This window comes from Cornus florida, unplaced genomic scaffold (genome assembly GCF_030987335.1).
Source record: "Cornus florida cultivar Cherokee Brave unplaced genomic scaffold, ASM3098733v1 CherokeeBrave_3.0.0_Hap2_Chr06, whole genome shotgun sequence".
NCBI lineage: Eukaryota > Viridiplantae > Streptophyta > Magnoliopsida > Cornales > Cornaceae > Cornus > Cornus florida.
The window spans coordinates 66,769,008-66,793,728 of record NW_026775576.1 but is presented as its reverse complement, the minus strand read 5'-3'; the positions used below and the strand labels follow the sequence as shown (position 1 = coordinate 66,793,728).

At 36.4% G+C, this 24,721-nt stretch overlaps 2 protein-coding genes across 8 annotated transcripts; one reads left to right on the top strand and one right to left on the bottom strand.

The window, feature by feature from the left end:
* Nucleotides 1-240: 240 nt before the first annotated feature.
* On the top strand, nt 241-9,027 carry LOC132311823 (uncharacterized). Of its 7 annotated transcripts, XM_059809943.1 has the most exons (8): nt 241-799; nt 1,270-1,984; nt 3,142-3,511; nt 4,152-4,538; nt 5,043-5,205; nt 5,715-5,927; nt 8,113-8,209; nt 8,301-9,027. In XM_059809943.1, exons 1-4 carry the CDS (start codon nt 499-501, stop codon nt 4,200-4,202), a joined length of 1,437 nt encoding a protein of 478 aa, XP_059665926.1. In that variant the 5' UTR covers nt 241-498; the 3' UTR covers nt 4,203-4,538; nt 5,043-5,205; nt 5,715-5,927; nt 8,113-8,209; nt 8,301-9,027. The 7 variants fall into 7 exon arrangements, with proteins under 7 accessions (XP_059665926.1, XP_059665923.1, XP_059665925.1 ...); XM_059809940.1 differs by having other exon boundaries at nt 8,113-9,027; XM_059809942.1 differs by having other exon boundaries at nt 5,010-5,205; nt 8,113-9,027.
* Nucleotides 9,028-10,735: 1,708 nt separating this feature from the next.
* Nucleotides 10,736-24,517, bottom strand: LOC132311822 (probable aspartyl aminopeptidase). The gene is made up of 11 exons (XM_059809939.1): nt 24,276-24,517; nt 24,099-24,186; nt 20,769-20,904; nt 20,041-20,313; nt 18,310-18,457; nt 16,045-16,284; nt 15,130-15,262; nt 12,808-12,989; nt 11,892-12,004; nt 11,086-11,223; nt 10,736-10,875 (listed from the first exon to the last, which is right to left on the bottom strand). The coding sequence occupies exons 1-10, from the start codon at nt 24,453-24,455 to the stop codon at nt 11,115-11,117; spliced, it is 1,602 nt and encodes a 533-aa protein (XP_059665922.1). The 5' UTR covers nt 24,456-24,517; the 3' UTR covers nt 10,736-10,875; nt 11,086-11,114.
* Between the last annotated feature and the right edge of the window lie 204 nt (nt 24,518-24,721).

Genomic DNA, 24,721 nt, shown 5'->3' with positions numbered 1-24,721 from the left:
TATTATTTTTTATTATTTAAAATCACACAATTCTTCTCTAGTACGTTTTCCTCTTACGCTCTCATTTAATTTTTCACTGCTTGCTAATCCGTCTCTGTTCACACTTTATGTGACATTGATTTTCAAGTCATCGGGAACTATTTTCATAAAATCAACCCAAACGGAACCATAATTGTCATGTGGGTCCCACCAGTGGCACTTGTTAAGCCGTGTATCCAGCTGTTTGGTTTTGCTAACTAGTTTCCACACGCAAAACGATGCATAAGACAAGTGAAACGACACTCCGGACACAGAGAATGCGCGCTCGAAGAAGCTTTCGCGCGCTCATCGTCAAACCCTATCCTCTATAGCGTGCCCTAATCTCTCGTCAACCATCAATTTCAATCTGCCCTTCTCATGAATTTCGACCAGTTTTTCGAACCTAGGGTTTACTAGATCCTAGAGTTGAGCTGAATTTGATGATTCCTTCGATACACAAACCCTAGACTCCGCTCAACCATGGAGGGCTCTGGGAAGAACATCGGAGCCCCACCAGATTCATGGGAGTTGGCGGACTTGGACACCAGTATGAGCCGGTTGATTCTCTCATCCAAGAAAGACACTTCTTGTAAAGCACCATCGTCGTCTTCATCTACTTCTCCTGAGCTGGGCGACGTTTCGGGTTCAGCTTCGTCTTCTGGTCCAGCTTCGTTGTCTTCTTCTACTTCGGCTTCACCTGGTGGTGTTTCCGAAGATGTTATCAATTCGGTTGATCAATTTCTCCGAGAAGCTTTGCAAAAGCCTCGTGAACGGCTTTCAGGCAAGTTTTTCTGTTTTTGGGTTCTGTATCCGTTACTGGGATTTTTTGTACTTCGATTATAACTACATATATATATATATAATGAGGTTGGACTTTGGATTATTGTATCTTACTTCGATTTCATATAATTTGTTGGTAGTAAAATTTTGTTAGGTATTGTTGATTTATGTGATTTTACTCCCCTTACTTAGTTGTCTATAAAGGTATAAGTGTGGTTTTATAATATTTTGGTAGATGAACAAATGAGTTCCTTTTATCATCATCATCAGTATCACTACCGTCGTCAAATCATGAAATGATCGTTGTTAAAATTTAAGTTTTGAACTATGATGTAAATGTATTCTGTTGGCAATTGAGTATCCATAGTTTTTAAATTTTTGTAAAAAATCCGGACAGTGATGTGTTGGTTTCTTTTGCCTTTTTCTGTTCACACAAATGACAAATGAATATTTACTATATCTGTTCTTCAGTTCTACGGATGGAGCAAGATGTTGAGAAGTTCATCCAGGATCCTACTCAAGACCAAATGGAGTTCCAGCAGCTGCCTACTTCCTATCTACGGTTGGCTGCACACCGTGTAGCACTGCACTATTCACTCCAGTCAATGGTTTTATTAGACAATAGTTTACCTGATGGTTCTGGTTCCAGAATTATTGTCCGCAAGACTTCCGACAGTCGGCTTCCTCTGATTCGTTTAGCAGACATCCCTGTAGACTTACCAACAGAAGACAGTGGTGTCACTAAGGTTGCAATTAAACAGAGGCCACAGAAATGGTCACAGATTAGTAGCAATGCAAATTCACATTCCCTAAAGAGCAATAATTCTAAAAGCATGGAGGAAAGAAAAGAGGAGTACAACAAGGCTCGTGCACGGATATTTGACTCTAACAGTAGTAGTTCTAGTGGGGGTGCTGTTGAAAAATCAGAAAATGAACCAAAAATGCAGGAGAGTTTACGCCGTGGCTCGTTGGGAATATCGAAGATAGAAGAAAAATCTCTTCCAGGTGGATCTGATACGAATACAGGTAGGAGTTCACTTGATTTTTCACCAGGTAGCAGCAGATCAGTTAGAGGTTGGACAGAGAAGGAGCCACTTGGTAGGTTCAAAACAAATAGCAGGGTGGCTATCTTTCGAGACCGTGAAGTTGATTGCAAGGATCCTGATTATGACAGAAACTATGAGAGGTAATATTATTCATTCCACCACCCTCCAACAAATAAATAAATAAAGTATTGAATTTAATTTATATCTTTTGGATGGTTTTGCTTCCTTCTTTTTTATCCTTATTTTTTTAAACTACGAGGGCATAGAAATCTTGTTTTGTTACTGTCTTTCACTCAGATTGGTTTATGTTACTACTGCGATTATTGATGGTAACGAGGCTGCAATTTTTTTTATTTTTTATTTTTTATTTTGGGTACAACACTCATCCATGTGATGAGAGTGATCTTTAGCTAATTTTAGAATGCATGATCTAAACATGCAATATGTTTAGCTTTTAATCTTGTTATTTTCAAAAAGTTTTTTTTTTTTTCTTTTTACATTTCCTCCTGCGGATGTCTGGCTGGCTGGCATGCACATACAATCCCTATGGATTATATAAATTGGGTTGGCCATTTTGTTGGTGTTGGGAATATTTGCGGGACTGATTGACTGTGGTCAGTACAGCTTCCCCCTGCGGTTTGTATATATCCTCTATCTTAGTAATAATGCTCAAACTATTTGGAACTAATATCTATTCTCTTCCACCAGTGATTTATTTATTTGACAGAGGCTATGATCTTAAATAGAGAGGAATGGAAACGTAGGATTCATGTAGCCGATCCCAAGTAATTGGGAAAAGGCTTGGTGGTGGTTGTTGTTGACCATGATTTATTTATTTTTTTCTTCTTATTTCTGGAAGATCGAACTTTGGTTAAAGGAAAAAATGCTAGCCTTTCATGCTGTGTTTTAAACCTAAATTGAATCCATGGAAGGGCCTAGTTCTTTTCCTCCTCTTCTTCTTTTATTTATTTTATTTTATTTTATTTTACATACTAGACTGACCATGATGGACAATTGACATGTGTAAGTTTAAATATATAATTAGATTAAATGGCATTACTTGATAGAAGACAAAAATATGCAATTTACATTGACAACATAGTTTATATATATATATATATTTGAGATGCAGACACGTGGTTGATTTTGACGTTTTGAATTTCTACTCTCTGATAGTGTCTGGATTTGAAAGCACTGTTTTGTAATTAGATAATGAGTAGCTTAAGATATAGTAAACATTAGCCATACCTCTTATTTGTTGTATAACCTTAATGCAGTAGTATATGTTTTTCCCCAGATATATGCAAAGATTTGATCCTGGGTTTGGGTTCAATGGAGGACACTACACTATTCAGCCTATGTACTCTCCTGCATTGAACTACAACACTGAATTTCCACAGCTTGGATCAGTTCATAGGCCCCATAGCACTTCTGAACACCAACCTCGACCATTCCCTCAGCATCTACCAGGGCCATGGGTTGCAGCATCAGCTCCTGCAGGAATTGGGTATGGTCATCCAGAGACCATGATGGCACCATTTGGTCCCAATCATGTCAGTTCCCGTTCCTCCTCTGCTCTGTTCTTGCATTCCCCCCAGTATCCTTGCCAGTGCCCTGGAATGCCGTTCTTGCATTCTCATGAACATGTTCACCAACCCTTTCCACAGGTGTGCTAATTTTAATGGCTTTCTTTTCCTAGTGTAAATTTATAATAGTTAGGATCTTGCTGACCCTATTGTAGACACATGAGGACTATAACAACCCCCAAGCCCTCTGGTCCTGTAAACCTGAAAAATATGGGACCCACAGATGTATAGTTTTAAAAACTTTCTAATTTTTGCAATCTGGATTAGCTCTTTCAATGATTTAAAATGATGCTCAAATTATGTTCCACCCCCAACAAGAAAAAATAAAAAGAAAAAAGGAAAAAGGTGGCCTGCCACCAACACGCTACATACCAAAAATAAATTTAAAAATTAGAAGTTCTGATAATCAAACGCAGTTGTTCTACCTGTTTTTGCAACGGTCTATTCAGTCAGTTTAAATGTGGAAGTCTCTCTCTCTAGTTAGTGTCCTATCAAAATAAAATTTTTAATGTTCATTGAGCTTGATGAACATAATAAATGTAACCTACCCATATATGTTACTATGTTGATAAGACATTTACCACATTCCTATCAGAAAATTTGACGGTTTTATTTTTTATGTTGGCAACTTGACATACAACAAATTTCATTTCTCTCTGGTTTCATTTCCCATCATATATTCTGAATCCCTCTTATTTATTCTTTGCATGTCTCTATGTAGTTTCATCTGCAGCAACCTGATGCTAGTTTTGGTTTTGCCCGGCCCCGGTAAGGGGTTTGGGCCATGCCTGCACCCTGCTCGAGTGATCTCAGATTGCGGGGTTGCTGCTATAGCAGCACATGTTATATTAACCGACAGCGGTGCAGGCATAGACAACCAAGGTGGGTGGAGCAGACGCATCAGTCTTCATAATCCTATTTCTTCGTTCCACCAGTCTTGGTTTCAATTAGAGCTACCTTATTATTTGATGAAGGTCATTGGTCTTGGCAAACCCCTGTTTGGATGAGCTCCTTGAGAGTTCTGCTTTGTCACTGATGACGATGATGATGAAAAAGTAGGGAAAGAATTTGCCAGAGCTGAGAATGTATATTATTCGTTCAGATGAAGGTATCCCTCATTCCTTTTTCTGTAATTATAATAACCTCCCCCTCCCCCGCCCGGGCAACCCCTCCCCCCCCCCCCAAGCAATTGTCTTTTTCATTGTTTCCTAGATGCATAGCTTTTCTAGTACTTTTTTTTCCCCTGAAATTTGAATACCTAGAATATGTGTTATTGGTAATGTTACAGCACCATAAATCACCATGTAGGAAATATATATTTTGCAGGAGAGGTGGTCATTTGCTTTTGGCATGTCTTTAATGTGGGGTTGACCATCTTCATTTAACAAAGCCTCTGATACTCACCCATTTCTCATCTACTACAGGATCTATATGTAGAAATAAAATAGTGAGCCACATGATGTACCATGCAGATATTTGGTTTTGGTTTTTCATTTGCATCTTTTTGTTACTATTTCAGTTTGTTTGGACAAGCACTCTTATAAATTGGAGTTTCTGAAAATGGTTTTTGTGAGAGCAGCGCCGACTTGACTAAAATATATCCATCTTCTAGGCATTGATAAGACAGGAGACAAGGCAGGCTTTGGCGTTGTGGGAAGTGAGAACTCGAGAATTATTTGGCTGCTCTGCTCTTGAATCGCCTATTTGTGCTACCGAAGGTTGCCCATGTTAGTTGACTTGGGGGCAGGATGTATCAAGACAAATTTTCAACTAAGGTGAGAACCATGAGACAGCTTATATTGGGCATGTGCCTTCGTGATAACGAGCCTTTATTCAAACGCCTTGTTTGAGGTCTTGATGGGGGGTTCATGTAATTAGAACTGCAAATGAACGAGCTGTTTGTAAACCGCTTGGGCTTGGTTAATGTTCATTTATTTAGTAGATAAACTGAGCTCGAACAAAGTTTTTAAGCTCTATTATCAAATGAGTTCAAACAATCCATATCTTGTGCCAAAGGGGTCATTTTAAGTTCATGAATATGTGCGTATTATAATTTTATATATTTAGGTCACATTAGGAAGATTCATTGCCAATGTAATTTCGTCTCAACTCTCAGATAAAACCGAGCCCATCCCAACCTATATTATACAATTTTATCTCTTTTAAAACTTAATCAACCCAAGCCCATCTATATTCCTTAGCCAACCTACTATATACTTATTATCATATAAACCATAATCTCTTATTACCTTCTCTTTCTCCAACTCATCGTCCCTAATTGCAGCGCCAATTGGAAGGCAACAAGACCCAGCAGTTGCAGCACCAACCAGAAAGGTGGATACCCTTCTTCGTCAACGGCTACTGTAACACAGATAGAATTGCCTGTGATATCAACTTCTTGATCGCGAAGGTCTTTGGTTTGCATGAAATTGTGGAATCAAAGATTGAGGTGAAGATCACTAATTGATTTAAGATCGATGGCGATTTCTTCCCCCAGGTATATATATAGATGCACACATACATACAGTTAAGCACACATGCAAACACACAAAGATTACATACAATTGTTTGTTGATATGCATAAAAAGCTCAACCGAGCCGAGCTCGAGTTCCGCTTGAACACTGCCTAGCCTTGGCTAGGCAAAGCTTGTTTGAACATGAGCTGAGCTTGAGCACCTCCCTGCATTTGGTGAGCCATGTCCGAACACTTCAATGCTTGGCTTGGTTCGTTTACAGCCCTACATGTAAAGTTCTTCTTTTCCTCTAGGAAAGTGCAAACTTGCTTTTGGTAGCCAAGGCAGACTAAAAAAAGTAAAAACTGTTAAAAAGAATTAGTAAATTTGATTAATAAGGTGCCAGTCAACTGACGAGAGAGAAACAAAGCTCTCCGTCCCAACTTGAATTTGATGAACGGATTCTTTGAATTGGGACAAAAAAGGATTTGAAGGGCCTCTAAAATATTTGTATGTGCTTCATGTGATCGTAGATAGCGCTCACAAGGTAGTTAATCAGAAGTTGAGGTTTAGCTAACTAGGCAACTAATACCCCTGAAGTGTTTAGTTATTATTTTTATCCTCCTCAGCTTTTGTTGTTTGTTTCATTAGATTGTTTGAAATGGTTTCTTATCTAAAGGTCTTTTTGTCTTTGTTATATTTGCCTAGTTTCCAATACATTTCCATTTCTCTTATTAATAAATAAATAAATAAGAAGAATGAGAATTTTGAAGGGTTGAGTTTCAATGTGGTGAAGGACGGTCTGGTGAAGTTTTGGAGTGAGGCTTGGTGTTGGAACTGGGAGGTCAGCTCTAAAAGAGGCATTTCCATGTTTATTAGAGTTCTTGATGGATCAAAAATCTATGGTTACTGATGGTATGGTGCAGGAGAGAAATGAAATTCACTGATTTGGCTTTTGATAAAAACACAGTGCTTAAGATTTGGAAATGTTCCTCTGCAATGCTATAGAAGGTGAAGATAACTAGGGAGTTGATGATGTTAGGGTATGGAAGAGCGCGAATGGTTTGTTTTCAGTGAAGTCACTCTACGAGGCGTTGGCTAATTTGGTGTGTGGAAACTTTGTGAAAAGATCCTTTCAATTGCGTCTTTCTTTCTTTTTGGTCAGAAGGAATGGGTATAAAGTTGTGGATCATTTGATTTTCTAAAAAAATTAATCTCTAAATTGATACATTATGTGTTGAAACACAATATTTTTTTTTCCGCCAACGCAGAAGTTGTGGGCTTCTATTTTTGTTTTATTGGATCTATAGTACCTTCTGATCAACTTTGGGAGTGCTTGTGAGTTGGAGCGATGGAGCAAACTGAAGTAAATAGAAATGTATTTCTAAATGGTGCCTCAGGCCATGCCTTGAAGCATTTGGATAGAGAAGGTAGGGAGTATTCATGAAGGTGTTGAGACCCCAAGTGTAAAATTGAATCTATTGGTGAGGTGCTTCTTTTGAAACCTTTAGTGCGTCAAGGCAGCAAGGGATCTCTGGTCTATATTGATTATTAGATTATTCTTTTTTGGTGTTGTTTTTTTATGTTGCATGTACCGTGCTTGTACATCAGGTTTCATTTTTATTTATTTTTTATTTTGAAGTACAATACTGTTATGTTTGTTATTTATTTATTTATTTATTTTTAGTTTGTCCACATTGGCAATCTGAAAATCAACATGGTCTACAATGGTGCTTTCCTAAACCTAAATTTTCCGGACAAAAATTATTGATCCAAACCTAGTTGAATTTTGAGTGGTTAGATGGGTTGGACACGGTTAGGTCTTTCCTTTTCCATGTTGTGTTCATCCTCTTGAGGTTCTTCTTGAGAAAAATAGTTAAATTTCATTTCTGATAGGTCTCGCTGTATCTGTTACTATGTGCCCGGTAATACGTATGTCATTTACTTCAAAATCTATAGAATGTCATTACATTCTCTTTTTTCGTTAATGATTTTCTTATCGAACAACTTTGTTGATTTCATCACCATAAACATTGTCATCATTGTAATCAATATTTTTCTTACTGGAACATTTTAAAGTGTACGCCATTGGAATTTAATGATAGGTGTTTTTTTTTTTTTTTTTTTTCCTCTCTTTTTCTTTTTTATGTTTTTTGTTTCTTAAAATCTCAATGTTTCCTTTTGCCTCTTTGTTCATATGAATGAATATCTTGATCATCTGTTATTCAGTGCTACTGATGGAGCAAGGAGCAACATGTCGGGAAGCTCATTGGGGATCCTACTCAACAACCAATGGAGGGAATGCAGTGCCTATTTCCTCGCAATGGTTGGCTTGGCTACTCAAACATGTAGCCCTTGTATTATTCATTTCAGTCTCTGGTTTCATTGGACAATTATTTACCTGATTTGTTTAGCAGACATCCTACAACATTTACCAACAGAAGACTGGTTTCGTCAAGGTTGCGTAACAGAGGCCACATAAAATTGTCACAGATTGCCGGTAATGCAAATTCACATTCCTTGAGATAATTCCAAGAGTATGGAATAAAGGGGAGGGATATACCAACGTTGCTTCTTAGCAAATGTATAACTTAAGCACTAGTAGCTCAAGTGGGGATGCTGGTGGGAATCAGAAAGTGAACCAAGGACGCACATGATGTATTCCAGCGTGGTTCACGTGGGGATAGACAAATGCAAATATTCGTTGATGAGGCCTTCGAGCTAGATCTCAATCTTGATGTTGATGCAGTGTCAGTGACTGCGATTGGACCAGAGAAACGAGGCCTGTTCAAGGAGGTGCTTGATCTTGTCATTGCTGCTATAGCCTATGTTCTCAAAAGGTGAGCGACGAACTTGATTTTGTCATTGCTGCTATAGCCTCTATGCTCTCAAAAGCAGTGTGAGGAAATTTGATTTGTATATAATTGCTGCTATGGCCTAACGACGAACCAGGAAATTTGAGTTGATAATCGAGACATTGTGTGGAGTCAAAACTATATTATACAGACTACTGATTTTGATCTCGCATCTCTACCCGGAGCTTGCTCTTCACATATGTATGCTTTATGTGGATGATGTATTTATATCAATGCTTGCAAGTGTTACCTATATATATGTGTGTATATATTTGTATTCTTTCTGGTATTTGACAATTATCTCCCACACTCATCTCCTATTGGTTTTTAACCAATCCATTCCGTTCCATTTCATTACGCAATATTTGTTCGGTTTGGACTTCTTGTTCGACTTGGCTAGGTTTCACTTTTGTTGGAACTGTGAAACTCGGATTGGTTTCAATATTTAATTTTTCTAAAAATCCCAAGTACTATGATGTTGGCATCGGAGGGACCCAAAACCCAAAAAATTGTATGAAAATTTTGTATGATGGATGGCTTAACAAGAAGGATATAATTTTTAAAAAAATTGAGTGAAAATAATTTTTAAGATTTAAATAAAAATTATAGGTAATTTTGTAATTAATAAAAAAAAAAAATCAGTTGGGACGGCCTTAAATAACAAGAATATATAGTAAGGTATTATAAAATATTAAGCGGGTGTAATTTTAATGTTTTAATAAAAATTATATGCAATTTTGTAAATAAATAATAATAAAATTCAGTCAGAATAGCCACCCCATCCCAACTGCCCCATCATAGGTCCGTACCTATCTTAGAGCAATCCGTAATCTACCGCCAAGCACGTGCCATCCTCCCACATGCATTGGGTAATTATTAGAAAATTTCTCAGTGAAAGTCTTTCTCATTAGGCTATTCTCACAATTTTTTTTTTCTTTTTTTAAAATTAAATTAAATTAAATTTTTATAGAAATTAAAGGCAAGTATTTTGCAACATCCACTTAGAGAAGAAGTATTTAAGCTCAATGGTTTTAAACAGCCGTGGCTTCAGAACTCTCCTCGAGTGTGTGACAAGGATTTTAAGCGAGAATACCATGACATGAACATCAAAAACCTCACTTATCCTTCAGCTGTCTCCCGTGCTCACAACCTCAAAACATGCATGCTCTCTCTCTCTCTCTCTCTCTCTCTCTCTCTCTCTCTCTCCGTGTACGTCAACATTCCAACTGTCCTACCTTTGTTCCCCAAGCTAAGGACTCCACTCGGTGCCACAACACAAACAACTTCCACGTGCACCACCATTTAAAGTCCTTTATCTTTTTCCTAAAAAGTTATCCCCTCTCTCTCTGCGGTCTCGCGGTTAAAGTCTCTCAAAATATACAAGCCTTCAGCAGAAAAGGCAGACAATGGGGCTTTGCAATATGGAAGCTTGCTGTTTCAAGTGTTCCACGTCCTACCCATCACAATAGCGTGTGATGTGTGTGTGTGTGTATATATATATATCTCATGCGATCAAAATCATTAATCCGCTTGCCTCCCCCACTTCATTTTGATTGAATGCTCTTTCACTGAAGATTGACAAGGGTTTGTTAACTCTCTTGCGTCGTCGACATTTGCACATACACACAGACAGATTCCCCTGTTATCTTACATCACCATCTCTTCATCAATTATTTCATTCATATCCACTTGCCTTAGTTTCAGAATTCCTCATGCATTTCTTGCTCTGATGCTGTATCTTAATTTCAGGACACAACCAAAATTTAGTAACCATTTCAAGTATTACCTAGATCTTTAGATGTTCATCTGATACATATTATTTCTTTAAAAGATAAATATTTTCCTTTGGGTAAGCATTTACCTGAAATTATTTATAATGTGTCTCATCTTCAGTTTCAGGGGCCATACAAATTCTTCCCATGGAGAAACAAAATTCACAGCTGTACTTGCAGAACTGTCAGATTATCTGGGAAAATGAGAGGCTACGGAGGAAAGCTGAACTGCTCAACCGGGAGAATCAGGCTTTGTTGTCTGAGCTGAAGCAGAAACTTTCTGAAGCAAGTCCGAAACTCGACTTCAACCAAACCTCCACTTCCACTTCCACTTCCACTTCAAATCCAATGAATTCCAGCAAACCCTGTTCACGTTAATACAACTAAAATTAGTCCGATTCCTCTCATATATTCTGTAAAACCATATAAATACAAAGTCTTTACTTCCACCATAGTTTCTGTCACCAACCCATACATTCATCTTTTCCCAAACTATACTTTTAGAGGCAAAATGAATATATGAACTACAGTTTCTCTTTCAGAGACAAATGAATGGGGCTACAAATAGAACTCACAAATTTATATCCTTCTTTTGGCCGAGCAATTAAGAATCCACATTTAACTTCTTGTCTATGTTTGAGAATGTTTGGTAGAATGCTTTGAAATGCTTATAAGCAATATCAACATCTTCCTTCCCACAGATTTCTCTCACACTGCAATCAAAGAGACAAGAATAGTAGCTCAGCCGAAAGAAAGCAGCAATAAAAATGTGTAATAGTGAATTGGTCTCTTTTCAGCATGGAACCATAGCAAGAAGAGGAAACCCTGTTTACATTCTGTAAATAAGACTGATGGTAGCATGGAAGAATTGGTTCAACATAGCAAACAGACATAGAGAGGTCAAATGCAATCACATTACCCCATTAAATAAGTTAAATAGCCATCAAATTATGATCAAGCTTGTGCCATTCAACTACTACAAATGTGCACTGCAGCAGGCTATGCATTAAATCCTTATTTAAAATGTGAAAGTGTGGATAGACATAAAAAAAAGATAGACCTTGCCATTTATATACTGTCACTGATATAACTAAATTTCACGTTCTAAAGGTGGTATAAAGAATGGCATTTTAGATGGCTTAAAAGTTTGGGGGGAAAAAAAGAAAAAAAACTCCATTAATTTGAATCAACTCATTGTAGCTCCCAGTACAGGAGTTTAGATAATTCGATCAAACAAAATTAATGAATTTTTTTACTTTTCAAATACGTAAATAAGTCTGACGATACAGTTTACAAAATACTTAGTTACCCCTACACTGTTCATACACACTCAACTAAGCAAATGAATATGGAAGTTCAAGAAAGCAAATGAATTTTATACCTGTGCATGGACAGCTGAGCAATGCCACAATCAACTGTACGAACACCAACCCCTGATGCAAGTATGGGACCTATAGTGGATCCACATCCCATATCATTCCTCACTGCAAATTCCTGCGTATGTATGGACAAGCAAACTCCATTTTTACTGTTAGGACTACAAAAGACAACAGTAGAGAATCTGTGGTTATGCCATAATTTCCTATTAAAAATGGCAGACCATGTCATTTCACAAAGCAAAATTCTTCAATGACAAGGAAAAACGTAGTCACTCACTATTTCATCATTAATGAGTGTCTAAGAACAGGATTATTGAATACTTCATCTGCCATTCATTATGATTTTGAACACTTCATTGGCCACAATACTATTTGCAAGATTACAAAATACGTGGAATGATACACCAAAAGGAATAAAATGACGATTGTTATTGTGCCTAGCAAGTTAAAAACTTGCACACTATTTATGGGGCCAATGTTGAATTCAATGATAAACTTGAAAAAAAATGGTCATTGACAATTAAATGACAAGAATATTTGTTTACCCTTCCCAACCACCAAATGCGCAAGTTAGTTCAAGTCCACGTTTACTGATTAGCTCATGCACAATTTCAAGGTTCAAATGGCAAAACTTTGAATTAGGGACATTGATCACCCACCCTATGAAACCAGCTTAGCGTTTTAGAGCCAAATTTATTATGAGTGCTTAGACTTTATATTAACATATGAGGATAACCATCAGGCAAAATTGGCTAATGCATGATGGTGATCCAATCACCATAACCTCCATATGGTTGGCACTTGGCCACAAGCATCATTTGCAGAATTAAATGTAGTAGAGAAAAGATGTGGATAAAAATACAAATAAATTTGAAGTACTTCCTTCATTAACAACGCATCATGTTAAAATGCAATCACCTGAGTCGGAAGGTTATGAATTTTTGCAACTTCTTTGAAAAGAAAAGCTGTAACTCCACTTGTTGCATAGCGCTGGTTTGCATTGTGTTTGATAACAAGACCCTTTTGTAATTCTGGCCGATGGTGTTCTTCGTGCTTATCCATAAAATTTGGATGAACTCCATGAGCCATGTCGGCGGACACTACATTAAACATTCAAAAGTAGCTCAGGAAATTTGATTAATACTTATAATTTCACACTAAATAAAAAAACACTCTATTTTTTCGGATTCTGCAATTTTCCCATGTCAGACCCTATCTCTACTGACTATCGACCCTGAAGCTTTTCAGATAGTTGTACTACATTCTACTTTGGAAGTTACTATGTTAGGCCACCTCGTATTTGCACAAATACCCATGTCCCTCCCTGTTCTTGTTACATAGACATTAGAAATTTGCCCAACAAGTTTGAATCACTGTCAACAGCTACAATTCATTGTACTAAGAAAAGCACTAACTTGTGGAGGATATAAAAGCATGTATCTCTCTGCACTGTGCTTACCCTTGTCCACATTTTTTCATCCAACAAAAATGCCTTCATGAGAAGGCTTTTTGGAACCCTCAAGAAGATTATCAAGTCATTTGGTTTAACCCTTTCATTCTGTCCCTTCACTCTTCTTTTTCCTCTACGAACACTAAGAATGCTATATTCAGCGAATCTTCACGGCAATGACATCTAGTGGTACTTCCTCGCCTTCCAAAGTAGAAGATTGAGGGTTCAAGTCCCTGTAGGGGCATGTGAGTGTGTGAGTTTGTTTCTTAACAATGAAAAAATTGCATCTATGAGGGTTCAAGTCCGTGTAGGGGCATGTGAGTGTGTTTCTTGCCAATGAAAAAATTAAATCTAAGATGCCTTTGTGCAATTTAGATGAAAATTAGGTATCAAGCATCCCAAATCCCAATAAATCATACTTTGAGATTGTTATGGGATTCAATAATATTTTCTGATTATAATCTTTCTCGAACAATTGAGAACTCAAACACAAAACAATCCCACACCACAAGCCCCAAGCATGGACATCAGGCCTATTATAAGTTAAACTAGGATACACAGAATTTGACAATACAAAACCATGGAGGCTTTCCTAAAAATAGCATTAAATAGGTGAGTGCTGATAGTATCCCCTCGGTGCATATTCAGATCACTGATAACTTCGTATCCTGGATCAAAATGAACTATAGATCATCCTACAAACAAGATGACAGGTGAAATCTGCAAATTGAAACAATGAAGTGTGAACAACAAATCTGAGCACAGTGATTGGATAATGTGGCTGATGCATTATTAAAAACACCATATACTTATATATAGATTTGTGTGTATATACAGAGATATATATAGAGAGAGGAGGCCACTTTACCAACTCTGCATTTCATGGCTAAACAAGAAGGATGGTAAAATTATTGAAAAAAACAATAGAGAGAGAGTTCATTTTGGAGGCATTTTTGCCAAATAAAAGTTGTGGACAAGGTGATCTTCCTTTAGGAGGGGATAATTAGCTCATCCTATATAACTACACATTTACATACTCAGCAAAGCCTAAATCCAATTACACTGGAATAGCTTTACCTATAGTCCAACACCAGTGGCTTAGCCACGCTGGGCAATTGTAATTGCCCCCACTGGAATTTTCCTTATTTTAATTTTCTACACATAAATTTCAACAATTGTAAAAATGCCCCCACTAAACTCCTAAAAAATTCACAAAAAACCTTAAGAAAAACTTTCAAATTTCAAAATGACCCCTCATTTTCTAACTCATTGGCCCAACATAATTTTTAAAATTTTAAAAAAAGACCCATGTCTTTTCTCCTCCAATGGGTCCCACAAAATTTTTATAAATTCAAATTCAGAAAAGAGTCAAAAGACCCCTCCTTTGCTATTTATTATTTTGGTCTAAATTGTTGTGTCATATTACTGTTAATGGTTGCCTCCTCTGAAAAAAATTTCTGGCTCCGCCATGGTCCTGTACTATAAATGCATAGAGATAAACGTAAAGATAATAAACTATAATAAGTAAAATTATAGACACACATTTCAGATGTTTATAAGTGCACCTCTTGATTAAACATTGTGTGCCTATGTGTTCCCGTCATAAAAGAGATCTCTAAAGCCATATAGAATACTGGAATTTGAAGATACCCCCTGCTTTAAGCTAATTCCAATTAACAAAACAAATCCACAGATAAGATATGTAAAGATGGTAATAAAAAATGCAAATGCATCAATGGAGATGAAATCCATCTTCGTATTACAACTAAAAGGTCCAATAGAGGACGTACCTAAAAAAGATCTGCGAATCGCACGCTCAAAAGCACCTTCCCCTACATACTGATGAGCTAAGCAATCAACTATTCTTCTCATGGCCTGAAACATGGTTGGTGCACCAGCTCCTTGAACTGAATCTGAACCAACCTATACAATCAAAGGTATCAATTCAGCAACAACATAATGTACTGGAAAAAGGTACTTAGTAACCACGTAACTAGGTCTAACACAGAAAGTATAACATGCATATAGAGGACTTTCAACATTCACACCAACTGTGGACGGAATATGATGTGAACATGCCACAGTGAACTTAGCAGTAACATAACAATTCCAGAGAAAATATAATTAGGACAATCCAATCTGGAACAATAACATCACCCACAACATCGTTGCTTTTTCAGTCCATCATCTCCTTGTATCAAGTGTTACAACAATCATTGGAGCATGGACTTCATCCTCTATGGCATCTACATGGCCATGACGGATTTTATGGAAAAGGTGGATTGCTTGATGGAAAGTAACTCCAATAACACGGGAAAAAAGAATTATAGAACAATTTTATATAATAGCATATTTCGTATTGCTTGGTACAATAGTAAAAGATCAATATATGATTGAGTATTGATCCATTAAGTGCAGATAATGCCTAACTTCAGTCCACCCCTCCAGGAATTCCACATCAACAGGACTAACGCTCCGTATTGGGCCTATGGAGCCCTTTTCTTATATCTGATATAACAGTAATGGAAATACTGTGAGCTGAGTAAAATCCTAGAAGAAATCTGGACCAATAATTTAATACCAATCAGATGAACAACTTAAAGCAATCACCCCTTACTTTCCTATACTGTATAATGATAGACAAAGTCAAAATAAAGCAATACTCAACCTACAAAAAAAGTTACAAATACTGCAAGAAAAAATACCTCTTCATTATCAAAAAGAGCAACCATTCTAATAGCATGCTCACTTGATAAATCTCCAGGTGATTCACATGAATCAACAAGTGCTCTCAATGCGCAATAACTTGAAGCAAGATTATCTAATCTTCCAGAAAATATGAACTCATCATTTCCACCTCCAAGGCAGCTTGGTTGGGTATCACAAACATTCAACTCAATACTCACTATGTCATCAATACTGCAACTTAGCTCATCTGACAAAATCTGAGAAAGAGAGATACAGAGAAATTACAAGAACAACCATCCAACATCCACAACAAATATACAGAATGCCGAACTAGGCACCATCATTTTATATTAAAAATGAGGTAACCCAGAAGAAGAAGAGATTGTGGTCAATCTAAGAAGCATTTAACATTAATCCAAGACTCCTACGATATTTTGCAAAACATCATGTTCCAAAACTTGTATGGAGAAAATACTCAAGTTTCTTTGATCTCAAAAAAGTCAGGAGAATGTTTGTGTAATAAGCTGTAAACTACTCAGATGTTCTCCACAATAGACGCTACTTGACAAAGTATTTCTTTAGAATGAATATCTCCACCAAGTAAATTCCATTCATCTTCCTTTTTCCGTAAACTTTCACCAGCCAACTTTGGCTCTTCTCAGTTAGAATTTATCAGGAATGAAAATTAAATAGGTAAAACTGTCAAATCAAATCGTGCACAAGGAACAAACAATTGGTATCGATTGTCATGGTGTGGTTTCAAAATACAGAATTGCTGAAAGAAATATCGAATATAAGAAAATAACAGAAATTAGTACCAAACTTGAAAATCTTTTATTAAACTTTTGAGAACATCATAGTGGAGTATAGTGACCAATTACAGAAAAATATTGAAATATAAGTGCCATGAAGTATAAAATTCAAAGAACAGCACCAGTTGTATATGGATTGAACATTATCAGTCAAAAAAATGGCATTGGTAAAACAACCACGGAAATGTAATATGTAGATTAATGGTTAAAATCCTTAATATACAAATACACACACACACACTGCACCCCATTTATATTCTTCTTCTTTTGTTCTTGTCCTTGTCATCTTTCACCTTTGAATAGCATAAAGATGGAAAAAAAGAAAAAAGAAAGAAAAGAAAAAAAGTGGGTGAACTGCAAAGGAAATTAAGGCTAAAAATCAATGCCCTTCTTCAAAAAAATTAAAAAAAGCAAAAAGGATATTGAATCAGTAATATTACAATTCAAGTAAAAAAGAAAGTTTTATTATTCTTTTTTGTTGTACAGGTATGTACAATAAGTAGAACAGACAAAGGCAGGGAAAAAGGTATGGTCATTCCTCAAAAGCCAAGAAAAGTTAAAAAGAAGACTGAGAATATCATCAAGATGATAAAATCGACTTGAGACTACCACAACAGGGACAATACAGATTTTTTTTCCCTGTGTACATTACAAAATATTTTACTTATTCCATCAGAGCAAAGCATTTTCTACTTCCGGACTGACTTCCCTGCCGACTCGAATCTCCTGCAGCCCAAACTCGAAACTAACTGGGGAGATGGAAGATGGGTGACTGACTGCGCTCTTGACCAGATTCACAACTGAGAGACGTGAGTTTTTATTCTCCACTTCTGCCATAAAGGAAATGTCTAGATCGAAACTAGAATTGAAACGGAATGGAGCATTGGAGTCTCAGAAAAATAATGAGAAATTGTCCACCATGAAATGCTACAATATAACTGTATTTTGGTAACCCCAGGAATCTTACAAACAAATCCAAATGGACTTAGCAGAGAAATTACTGTACTTTTTTTTTTGGTGGGGGGGGGGAGCCACACAGAGAAAGAGGGGTATGTTTGGCAAACATGTTCGTGATATGGGAATATATGACATTTGATTATCTAGGCCCAAAGGGTATATTTGTCCACCTACCACCTTTTTGCATACCATCTGGGTCTTTTGGGTATTAAAAATAAAATTTTGGACTTCTGGAAATATAAAAAAAATTAGTGGATTGTTTAGATCAATTTTTTTTTTTTTTTTTTTCTTAAAGGACTTTGTAGATATTTTTTTTCCTATTTTGTTAGTACATTTATTGCTAGAACCTTTCTTTTTTTCCTGTCAGAATTGCATTAAAAGGGTTCTCACTGCCTATTCTACAGCATAGCACCATTATATCATTACTAGTCCACCTGTGCAGCCCACCCGAAAACAGAAAATATGTATATCTATATAGATTCTATTCTCAATTGACCACAGCTAAGAGAATACCTGCATAAGCAGTGGATGGTGAGCAGCTTTTGAAGATGATGCATTACTTTTCTCTTTGGACTCGGCAGAGACATCCTCAAGTTTTGTTGCAAGAAGCGGAATGAGGTGAGTCTCTAGATTTGGTTTAAACCCATCCTTGTTCACTGTGCTAAATACAACAAAAAAAAAAAAAAAAAAAAATGGAGAGAAGAAGAAAATTTGAACAGCAGATGATATGAGCAAATACGGAAATTTTGCAATCCATAATATAAAAACTAAATAATTTGCCAAAGCAGATAATAAGTGCATGGTTATGAATCTAAGCTGAAGCAACTCAAATATAATCGGATTGAAACTCATCAAAACACACCAAACTTCTTGTATTTTATCTCTCTATTTATTTTTAAAAAATCAATATTTTCTAAGACTTAGAAAGAAAGAAATTTTAATACCACTAATGAGAGGTATTGAAGGATCAACATACAGAGGTATCGATTAGATCATTCTTTTCTAAGTTTTCTTACATATTATTTCAAATATACAACTATACATTTCAAATTTATTATGATTTAAATTCTTCTGAAATGAATTTAGGGGATTAGAATATAAGATATTTATTGGTACATGGGTGGAATTGAGAGATAGGACGATTAGGAGGAGAGTTTAACACATATTATCTCCAAATAAGATGATCAGGATAAAATTCTATAGACATTAGAAATACAAGATATAAAGTATGATATGTTGTATGATAGTAAGAATTGAAGGAGGAATGTTTAAATCATCAAATCGAAAATTCTATATGCCCCCCCCTCCTCTTCCCACCTCCAAAAAAAAAAAAAAGGAAAAAAGAATTATCTTCTGTCAATCAATATAGATCTACAAGGAAGTTGATAAAAAAGAAACCAACTTTGCATGACAGACCACCTGCTGCCCGCTAAACTGAGAGGACAGGTAGCCAGCATGCAAGAGTAGCAGAAAACATAAACAAGTAAATTAACTAATTTATAGATATCTTGAATTCTAATATTGTCTATTCCAGAATCTTCAGGCTGTTGATTCCCACAACACTTGATGTGCTACATGGATTCTGTTATGACCTAGATATGTACAAATTTGATTAGACAGGAAGAGAGAGAGATTCATGATCATTTTGTATCAGAGTAGGACCATGTGGAAGAAAATAATTAAAATAAGATCATCAACAAGCATAAAAGTTACTCCAAGCATGAAGGCTAAAAGAAGTCCAAGGATCCCTAATTGATTAATAGCCTGACTCCGGCACAAAGGTATAATAAATTTGGCAATGAGAATATTCTTTACCAAAACCCACAAGGGAGATCTAAAGGTTCAAACTAACAAGACTAAATTAACCTACTTATTTAGTTTTTCTTTTCCTTATTCACTTTTTATTTATTTATTTATTCCAAATAGTGACTTGCTTATTTGGGTCAACCAAACAGGTTATAATGACATAGAATTCTCCTTAAAACCCAGAAAAGGCTCCTCAAATGGAGCAAGCAACGGTCATGTGTGTAAATATAAATCAAGTCTGGTGCAATTACTGATTGAAAAAAAAAAGAGAGAAAAAATTCTCATGCTCAAATAATATTTCTATTATTATAACATGCTCACAATAACTTCAAAGAGCCAAATGTAACAATTCTAACCACAGTTCCAAATCAACAGACAGCTATGTAAAATTATGTTAGTACAGTTCATGGAATTAAATAATAAGGAGAAGCAACAGACCGATCAAGATGAATTGCCAGTGTAGGTACTCGTAACAGAGGCCTCTTTACTTTGACAAGCTTGTGTAAAAAGGAACCATCTTCACCTTTCACTATGACCCTTCCAGCTAAACTCAAGTCCCTATCAAACCAAGTGTGCCACAAACCACCACCATAAGTTTGCACATTTACCATAAGATAGCCAGATTTGGATGATGCAGACTTTGGCTTTAGTTTCAGGCATGGACTATCTGTGTGTGCAGCAATTATGTGAAAACCGTTACCGACAGTGTACCTGAAAAACCAATTGAGAACTTCTATAAAACAAATCACTTTGAAAACAAAGAAAATAAAAATAAGAAAAAAGTTTCAAACTATAAATGTGCAGATTGTTATAAACTAGAAAGAACAGTGAGAAAGGAGCAAAGATATTCCCTCTAAGAAATTACTAAAAAGCAAACAGCGGAAGCAACTGGTCTACCTTTGTCTTGGTGGCTTTGGGTCTTAACTCCCAAGCCCAGGTGAAGGTTTCGAGACTAGTAGAGAGAAGAAATAGAAAAACAGATGGAATTCAAAGAAGGAAAAAGAATGGACAACCACAAAGGATAATAATCTGACTGCTTCAAAATGAGTGCCACATAAAGATGTGGATCACAATAAATGGTGTGGAATGCACCTAAACCTCTAGTATTCGGTCAGTGTAACTATCTTGAGTGTAAAATTTAAACCAGATAGGATGAATTCACTCACTCTTCTCCAATGGCAAAAGCAACCAAACAAGACATATTCCGAGTAAAGAAGTAGCGTCCACCAGGCTTCAGATCCCATTCATCACTCTCATTTAGCAAATGAAATCCAGCAGCAATTAATTGCCGTTTTGCTTCAGCTACAACAAAGGACAGACAGTAAGCAGGAATAAAATATTTTGTCACCAAACATCAAAGCAAATACTCATTTTCTATTTTCTTCCATGAGATTTCTGCAAAACTATAGATGTTATTACATAGCATCAAAGAGAAACATGAACTAATACACTCGTTTGTCTCAAGACAGCCTTACTATGACTAAGATCAATATTGCCGTACCCCCAACTGTGGCACTAGTACAGTTAAATCTATAAACACTTCAATACAAAATAGTTGGGAAAATAAATGTCGGAAACTGCCATTGCACAATATAACCAGCCAATATAACATATGTTCATCATTTTATCAATGCATGTATTGTTAGAGACTCTTATTGCAAGATTCTCGTGCCAATTAAGATCAATGAGCCAAGTAATATATGAAAGGTCCCAGCATTGTCAACATGAGGTAGTTTTAATTATATAATTTTGCAACACATTCAAAGCTGATTGGATTATGGTTAAGAAAATAGGATATTGCATATTTTCCTTCTATCACTTATCAAAATGTGTTGATCAGGCTGTGTTCTGAATCTGAAGTATTCTAAACCAAATAGTTCCATTCAGTTTGACACCTGTCTTGCTTAATTCCCTCTGTTTTTCCTGCAACGGAATCAACCAACGTCCAAAGTCTCGGCAAGAAATTAAGTCTACTTGGGATCGACGAGCAGCAAGCGGTACGCATAAAAAATGATATTGGGTTGGATTAACAGACTGAGGATAGATCAACTGAGACAGAGCTGTCTTGCAAGGCACTTTGTTTCTTGTGCTAGGTTGTTTGGGTAATCCAAGAAGCCCAATACCCATATAAACATATAATTGTGATCAATATATGTTGATCCATGTATCATTATTGTAGATCTACGTCTTCATGTTAGATTTAAGTATAAACATGCTGTTGAATTGTTTTTTTTTTAAACAATATATATATTTAAATTTTAATAGATCCTTGTAGGTTGTCACATGCTTGGATTTTGATTTTTCACAATAAAGTTTAAATTTAGGAATACTTATATACAGTCTGAATTTTATTTCTTTTGAATATGAATGAAGTATATGAAACTAACAAATCAATTTCATAGATTTTTTTTTATAGATAAAAGCAATCCAGCAATCCACTAATGCTTCATTTGGTAGGAGGGATATAAAAATAGATGAAAGGAAGAGGAGCAGGGATGGAAGAGGCGTATCAATGGAAGGTAGGGCATCCATCCCTCCTTTTATTTGGTTGAGTGGAAGGAAAGGATATGGATAATATTACTTTTTACCACTAAACCTGTAAATATATAAATAAATACCGAATAATGAGGGTAATTAAGTCTTTTCAACGCTATCCAACCAACATATATCCTTTCTTCTCTCTCTAGTTCCTCCCAATATATGGAAGGAAGTAAAATGGTGGGCTAGGAGGATGCCTCACCTATCCTCTCATCCTTCCCCTCTGTCTCTTCGCTCTACCAAACAAAGGCTCCATCCCTCCCCTGCCCTCCCTCCCGCAAAACGTAGGCTAAAGTTGCCAAGGAGGCACCACTCTTGCACACATTAAGTATATAAAGAGCAATACGAAGTGGATTGTCATGGGGATCATAACATAATGGGAATATTGCAGGACAATTGTTGGGATTATGATGTACCATGAAGGCACACAATTATTGTAGGGATCACAAATAGTTAAAATGTTGCAGCACAATCACTGGATCACAGCACACTATAAGAGGTGAGATGTTTATCACATTGTAAATGCTTCACCGAGGTTGAAAAGCTCCTCATCCTTTGGTTCTAGCTGGTGTTTATTGCATATACACATACACATGTATATGCAGATAATGCACTATCCCTGCAATACCTTCTTCATTTACATTTTACTCAACTAGACAACATGGAAATAAAGGGCTCTTACCTTTCCCCCTTTGCTCCAACCTTCATACTAAACAAGGCATAAAAGACTGACGATTGGTTTGGTCTGGCTGAACAAGCTGAGGAGAAGACCTCATGTTGGTTATATGGTGGAACCGTGGGACAAGTTTTGGTGTCCACATCAGAGGTTGAGATATACTAACTACAATATTTGTTATGAGCTCTTGCTGGTAATATGGACACGTTACTGATCGGAACCACAAGCTAGGCTCCACACCTATTGACAACATAGGCAAGTGAGAGACCAACAAAAAAGTAAGGTCTATTAAGCCTCCTCCAACTCAGCAACTCCAAGCTTCTCTTCTCCTAGGAATCCTAAATTGCTACACAAGCTCAGTAAATCAATCTATGCTATGGCCTCCAACAAGCTAAAACAGACGCCAAAAGCCTACTACTTTGAAGGATTCAACAGCAGGTATAAGACCAAAAGTTCACTTTCGTCTATATTTCATTTATAAATACATGAAACTTATGAAACGGGCCAAGGGTGTTCACACCTGAAATTCATTTTTCAGTTCGAATATTTTCATTTATACATGTAGGAAAATTGTGTTGAGATATGCCTCAAATTCCTACTATCCTTGGGGTTTTATTTAAAAGAACTGTCTTCTAAATTCTCATACCAGAAAAAATTGTATTCCTTGTCCAACATAATACTTGGGATAACACTGTATAAATAGATGCCTAGGTCATTGATTGAAAAAGGGATTGAACTCATGAGAGAGATGAAACCACGCTTCTGCAGGGATGCGAGTGAGAGACAAAAGTTCACACCAGAGTATGAGCAGGGAGCTGTTAATTTCTTAAGAGTGTTGGGATACCAAAGTTGAGCATAACAGCAAAGCAGGGTACTTCAAGACTCGAGCACACTGTGCAGAACTTGGGTACCAATAGGTGGAAACAAAACAAATAGTATCAGAGAGCTCCATGTTTTACTCTTACAATCCAATGTAAGCATCCAAATACACAGAAGCACATATATAGCCAAATCTGTATTATGTAAGTCAGTAATTGTACATGCAATTCGGGTAAATATAAATTCCAATCCTAAATTAATTCTGGATATCATTTCCTAAGTCAATGTCAGAAACAATCCCGTGATATGTTCCCAATACAAAAACAAAATTGAAACCGAATACCATTTACGTATTTGTGTGTAGGCAATTGTGTGTATATATAATACATTAATACATACATGTATATATAAAAAACACGCACATATATATATATACATATATTAAAACAGTCGTTTGGAATACCTGTGGCATGAAATTGAGTCCAAGACTCGTTGAGATAATCCAGAAGATCACCAACTATAGACGGACTCGATCCTGAAGTTGAAGAACTCTGCATTGACATTTGACACCAACAGAGTATAGATATAACCGAGTAACAGGAGTTAAAATTGTACATAAATTTTAGAGAGCGAAAGTGACCTTGGGGATTTGATCGGAGCTGGAGCAGTGTGGGGGAGTAACGGAGAGTTTACGGAGACGCGTGCCGGAGATATAGGGGTTAGAGAATGGTGATGAAGAGCGAAGGAATTTGGGTAAAATGACGGAGGGTTTCACTAACAGCGACGGTTGGAGGAGTTGCAGTCGGCTTATCGCCGCCATTTCTCTGTGGCTGTGAACTCCACTGCTTTGTCAAAAAACCAAAAAAACAAAAACTCTAGTGCAACAGTACCAAATTTATTGACGTCTAATATGCCCAATTGTGCACATTTTTAAAAAATAATTACTATAAAAATATGAATTTTGAAACTAAGCCCTATATTAATTATAAAAAGGAAAATGATTTTAAAAGTATGAATTTACTTTGCATGTCTATACGTAAACCTCAATCCATTTACCCCATTTTTTTTTTTTTTTTTACCCTTACT